This window comes from Clupea harengus, chromosome 11 (assembly GCF_900700415.2).
Source record: "Clupea harengus chromosome 11, Ch_v2.0.2, whole genome shotgun sequence".
Taxonomy (NCBI): domain Eukaryota; kingdom Metazoa; phylum Chordata; class Actinopteri; order Clupeiformes; family Clupeidae; genus Clupea; species Clupea harengus.
Window position 1 is genome coordinate 5,167,168 of NC_045162.1, and position 6,304 is coordinate 5,173,471.

Consider the following 6,304-nt stretch of genomic DNA (forward strand, 5'->3'; position numbering starts at 1 on the left):
TCTTCTCCTCTCTCTGTGGACTCTTTCTTGTACATAGCGTGTAATTTACCTCCCATACCACTCTGTACATTGTATATTACGTATTGTTACCAAGCACTGTGTATATTGTATATTGTATTCCGTTCCATGTCATCTTTGTATGATGTCCGTCCTATTCTTTGTGGATGCTGCAGCTCGATTTTTTTCCCACCTTGTGGTTCAATAAAGGAATCTATTCTATTTTACACTCCTCTCCTTCCTCCTGTCGTCCTTTTGTCTGGGAGTCTTTCGTCACTCACTTTTCCCCACTCTGCCTCACCGTCGCCGTCGTCCTGTGTGTGGTTGGTGTGTGTTTCTTTCCTTCGACCTGTCTCTCGCCGTGTGTGTGTGTGTGTGTCTTCCTGCTTGCTCTAGCTTCACATTCGTAGTATGTAGTGGGTTTGCTTAGTGGTATGTGTGTGTGTGTGTGTGGTGGGCGTGGTGGTTTTTTCTTGGAAATGCGCTGGGACTCAGGAACTCTTTTTTCTTTAAAATGCTGCTCAAAGGAAACCCTGTGTTTGCTACAGGTCTGTACTCACTCCTCCCTCTGTGTGTGTGTGTGTGTGTGTGTGTGTGTGTGTGTGTGTGTGTGTGTGTGTGTGTGTGTGTGTGTGTGTGTGTGTGTGTGTGTGATTGTCTGTGTGTGTGTGAATGGAAAACTGTTGTTTGCCTCTAATTGTATTTGCAGCTGCTTTTAAGACAATTGGTTGCTTGCAAGTGAGCAAGTGTGTGTGTGGCTGTGCAGAAGTGTGTGTATTTGTGTGTTTTTGGTGCTTCTTTGTGTGTGTGTGTGTATTTTGCCTCTCTTCCAAGCCTCCCATCCCCTGCATTTCCTGCTAACAAGAATCAGAAGAATCAAAGCCTAGTGGAAGTTGCTCATTGATTGCTTCTCTTCTATATCCTCCCCACCCACCCACCACCCACCACGCCACCCCACCACCCCACCCCCTGGCCAACCCTCCATCCTCTTCCCTTCCCTCCCAATCTCTTGTGACCCAACCCCTCCCTTCCCCTACCTTCTGAACACCTTAACCATCCACACCTTCTGAACCCCTTACCCATCCTGATCACCTCCTTGGTCCCTCCCTTCCACCCTTTCCCTCCCAAATCCTATACCAACATCACCCTGGTTTCCCCCAAAACCCTTCCCCAACCTCCCTCCTCCTCCCCTCCTCCACTTCCTGACACCCCCTCCCCCTTCTCCCCCTCCAATAGCGGACAAGCATCAGGGTGGCTCCAGCGGAGTGGTGATCGCCGTGGTGATTTGTGTGCTGCTGCTCCTCATCGTGGTGGCACTGCTCTACTTCCTGCAGAAGAAGGGCAAGCTGCCCTGCGGCAAGAAGGACAAAAAAGAAGTGTAGGTATCAGGGGGGTAACAGGCCAGAGGGCAGATGAGGCAGCTCTGGAGACTAGTAGGCCATGGCTGACTTGGAACTAATGTCTACTGTTTTTCTGCCCCTATCACACTTTGTACCACAAAAACGGAATCAGAATTCATTTAAAAAGAACTATATTAGAATTAAAAAAATAGAACTCCTTATATTGCTTAGGTACCTGGTAGTGATACAATATGATAAGATTGTATTTTATTGTCACATGAAACAAAACATGTCACAGAGTTTCTTATGGTTGGTTGATTACTTCCTCTTCCATGTTTGACATGAACTTGGTTGTTGGGAACAGTAATACTTGTTGTACTCTCTGTTACAGTACTTTGAACCATCACTGTTGTGTTTGTGATCCTACCTGCAAGTTGTGCTAATATGCCTGTTTGTGCCCTGCAGAGCGGGAGGAGAGGTGAATAATGACATCGTAGTGGAGATGAAGTCTGGAGAGAAGGGCAATGAAGAGTCGGAGCTCCTGAACAAGGTGAGCACAGAGATCAGGTGGAGATCTAGCACAGGCAGGAGGTGCTCCTTGAGGGTGTGTGTGTGGGGGGGTTTCTCTATGTAAAACCAGATAGTCCCTTTGACCTGTGGTCTGTTCAAGGTTCCCTTCTTTAGAAGTTTTGTTCTACACCAATAGTAGGCTTTGTGTATTTAGGCTTCAATTTAGAACTACTCTGTAAAACTCCCTGGGACAGTAGTCATGGTCACAGGCCCTGGGTCAGTAGTCATGGTCACAGGCCCTGGGTCAGTAGTCATGGTCACAGGCCCTTGGTCAGTAGTCATGGTCACAGGCCCTGGGGCAGTAGTCATGGTCACAGGCCCTGGGTCAGCAGTCATGGTCACAGGCCCTGGGTCAGTAGTCATGGTCACAGGCCCTGGGTCAGTAGTCATGGTCACAGGCCCTGCAGAGCTCATACTCAAATGTTCAAAATGTAGTCCCGTCAAAATGAGGGTCCGTCTTCCTCTTAGCAACCAGGCCACCAAAAGGTCATATTCAGCAACAACCAAATGAGGTCCTAGATCTCTGACGCTGGCCTGATAGAGAGGGCCAAGTCTCATCTCCCAGGTGGACGGGAGGAGCAAGAGGAGAGGTAGGTGGTGAGATGTGTACGGTCACAGCTGAGATGAGAAGAATGATAAGTGCACAGGCAGAACTGCTCTCGGTGGGAGGGTAATGTGGACACACTTAAGAGGGGTTTCAGTGGATCCAGGCCCAAAAGGCCCAATTAAAGTAGCTGTTTATCAGATTGTCTTGTCTCTGTAGATGTAAAGCCATGACCCAGGGGTGCTCAGTGCTGTGCAGTACCAGTTGAGTCGGAGGACCGTGCCTTAACAGATACATTCTTTCTTCTCTTGCAGTGATAAAAAGAGAAAAAGGCCAACAAGAAGATCAAGAGAGGAGGACAGCGGAGGAGGAGGGGGAGGAGGAGGAGGAAGAGGAGGAGGAGGGTGATGGGTGCTGTGCTGATTCGACTTTTATTTCTGAAAGAGGGAAAATCGGAAAGAGGACTTTGGGGAGAACAAGATGGGTTCACATGAACAATTGCATTGGTTTTGTTGGGGAAAGAGGCTAGGGTACGGGGGTGAGGGAGGAGGGGGGGGAGTTGAGGGCGGGGGGGGGACTGGTTGCTTCATTTTTGGCATTATTTACTCATGGGGACCCAGATCTCAGTGGAACACACCATGTAATCAAAACAAAGGATTCTTCCCACCAATTACAAACATGCAGAAGAGTGCTCTAGAGCAGCGCAAGGCTCGTGCGACTCCTGACAGTGATAACTGATCTTTTGCTTACTCCAAACTGAGACGTACATGTGCCACTTGATTCACTGTCAGGTCAGAAGTCAAAAGCCAAATCTGCACTCTGCATGTTTTTAAATGCTGTTGAGTTCAGTGCAATGTTGCATAAAGCTATTCTGCATCGTTTTCTGCACTTATTCCTCTGACGGCTACCCCGAAGAGGGCAAAACGTAATTCACTAAATGTTACTTCATTCTTACTGGTGGCTCACATGATTGGCTCAGAGGGCAACCTGCGGAAGCCGTGTGTCTTCTCTCTCCTTTCTGTAAAATAACACGAATCACAAACGTAGTCATGGTTACCGGTGCAATAGAATGCATGCCGTTATCATCCCGGCAGGCAGCCATCTTAGAAACAACCATCCCCAGTCATGTTCCACTCTGCATGGCCGAATTATTGCCCACCGATTTAACACTCAATCAGACTCAATCAACATTGTGAAGGCTGTGGAGAGGCCCTAACTGTTTTTTCCCCCTCAAGCTAAAACCAAAAGGCTTCATTTTTTCGGGTGGTGCGGGAGTATTGGTGGGAGGGAGGGGGCAGGGGGGATAATGGAAATCTCAGTAGAACAATTTGCATAATATTATTGGTTGGTTTTTAACATCACACACAAGGCAAAAGATGGAGAAAAGAGGAGAGGGGAGGAGAGGAGAGGAGAAAAAAGGTGAAGTTAAAACTGCCACCTCAGTCACAACTTCTCTAACTCAGTTAGCTCATTCCCTCACTTTATCTTCAGGTTAGCAGGAGCAGGGGCAGGAGCAGGGGCAGGGGCAGGGGCAGGGGCAGGGGCAGGGGCAGGGGCAGGGGCAGGGGCAGGGGCAGTCCAGGCTTGTTCAAAGACTCTGCTCCCTGCCTGGATGCCTAATTACAAACCTCAGACTACACGCTTTTGTAAAGCAGCTACGGTCTTAGAGAACCGACAACAGCCTTGCTGCCTTTGTCTCCTTGCGACTTTATGTGATAAACCTTGTCAATACAAAACACGTTATGTATGAGCCCTTGTTCAATTAATTTCTGGCACTCGCCCTGAAAAAAATATATTTTTCTTTTTCCTTTGAACATACCCAACGGGGTTCCAAGTTGACTACTACTGGCATATCTTTAATTGACTGTAACAAACCATTCACAACATTTCTTTAAAAAAAAAAAAAAACACCAGTATAGCTGCCATTTTTGCTCACACACAAACACATTTTTAGAAAGCTTTGAAAATTATCTAAATTTAGCAGGTTGTACCAGGAGTTCTGCTAGGCTGTCTCTGCTATAAAAACACAGCGCCTGTGTGGTCATGATTTTATACTTATTTTAAACCAAAAAAAAACATTGAGGTAAACACTGAGTTTGTTATGTTATTTCTATTAGGGTTGTATATTATGTGGCAGGTTTCTATGTTTCTATGTATGTTCTGTAAGATTGATTTCATTTTGTATCTGACTTGACTAAGCACACCGTGGGGAAAGTGACATGACCCTCCTCTTGTTCTTTCTAGTGTTTCACATGTTTTCGGTTGCTGTTACTATGACGTCCATCCCTGTGTCTGGTTGTCCATCCAGTATGTGACAGAGTTAGTGTGAGATGGTGAGAGGTGCCTAATTATCTTCATAAAACACATACACAAATTGGCCTAAATACCAATTCCGCATAAGCATGTGTGTTCTAACCACAAAATACATTCCCCCGGCTATGCATACACACACACACACACACACACACACACACACACACACACACACACACACACACACACACACACACACACAAGCTCTCTGTACTTGCCAGCTCGCAACCCAGTCAGCTGCAGCTGCAGAATCGCCCTCCTTCTTCATGTCAGTCAGATGCAGGGGCACAAAGGCACACACACACACACACACACACACACACACACACACACACACACACACACTTCATGTCAGTCAGATGCAGGGGCACAAAGGCATGCCAGTAAGCAGCGTGGAGCTAATAGGCGTCACATGCACTGTGCCTCAGCCACATTTGATCAGGGACGGGAACCAATTTGATTATTGATCAGGGACGGGAACCAATCAGATCACTGATCAGGGACGGGAACCAATTTGATCACTGATCAGGGACAGGAACCAAGGTGTGTGTGTGTGGGGGGGGAGGGGGGTTGGATATGGGACATTCATTCACTCTCTCTGTTGATCTTTTGATTTGTTTTGTTTTTGTTTTGTTTTCCATTTAAAAAAAGCATTGTTACTCGCTTCAAGAAGGTGTTCAGAATGTGTTTGGTGTGTTGTGTATCTCATACCTTGTGATGGCTGGATGAGCAGCTCAGACCTCTGTGATTGTCTGGTTTAGCCACTCTAGCTTCTTCTCTCTCTTCACACACTGGACATGATGTTTATAGCAGGAGGCCGTGACCTTCACTACCACGTGGGTATACAAAACAACATCTACTGATTAGATTCAACACAGCCATAACTGAATGATTGTTAAATGACACAGTACATGTGATGGAAGACAGACACCAACCTATTGTACAAACCTTGAATGTGGGTCTCTTGTGGTTTTTCTTTGAACAATTTTCATAATATTGTGATCTTTTGCTAGCCTTTTTTCACTGAATGCTTCAAACAAGGGGACTGTTGTATGTACTACTGAGTTGTTACGTTTATTTTTGCATCTTTTCATAAATTTGTGAGAGAAAAGAGATATTTTTAATTGGATATTTTGTCTTGTTTTATCGAGTATTGTGAGTTCATATTTTCCCTTCTGATATACTGTATATTTTGTGGTACGCAGTGTGTGCTTTTGTAGCTTGTCATTGTGTCTATTTTTTTTGGAACGGTGTAGAATTTATACAGAGAGAAAAAAAAACAATGAAAAAAACTACCAAACCCCTTGAGTTTTCTGTGCTTTCTAAAGATATACAAGGTTTTCCATCCACTTTGTCCAAAGTAACCAGCACCAGAGAGTTATTCATTAGCGAACAGATAGTACAGACAGTAACTCCTATTCAAGATATCATCCCACAAACTCAAAAGAGCAACTGCACATTCCTCCCTGAAACATATAAACTGGAGCCCTTGTGCTCACAGACACACAAATCAATACTATAGCAACGTGTCTTCCAAACA

General features: G+C 45.7%; 1 protein-coding gene across 4 annotated transcripts in view; it reads left to right on the plus strand.

Moving 5' to 3' along the window:
- bcam (basal cell adhesion molecule (Lutheran blood group)) overlaps positions 1-6,065 on the plus strand; it is a 54,905-nt gene extending 48,840 nt beyond the window's left edge. For 2 of the 4 annotated variants that reach the window (XM_031575797.2, XM_031575798.2), the window contains exons 14-17: positions 525-545; positions 1,234-1,375; positions 1,803-1,887; positions 2,766-6,065. In XM_031575797.2, coding sequence (XP_031431657.1) covers positions 525-545; positions 1,234-1,375; positions 1,803-1,887; positions 2,766-2,768 — 251 coding nt within the window. In that variant the 3' untranslated portion in view covers positions 2,769-6,065. The remainder of the gene's footprint in view (positions 1-524; positions 546-1,233; positions 1,376-1,802; positions 1,888-2,765) is intronic. The other 2 variants (XM_012818119.3, XM_031575799.2) reach the window with 1 other exon arrangement.
- Positions 6,066-6,304: the final 239 nt, after the last annotated feature.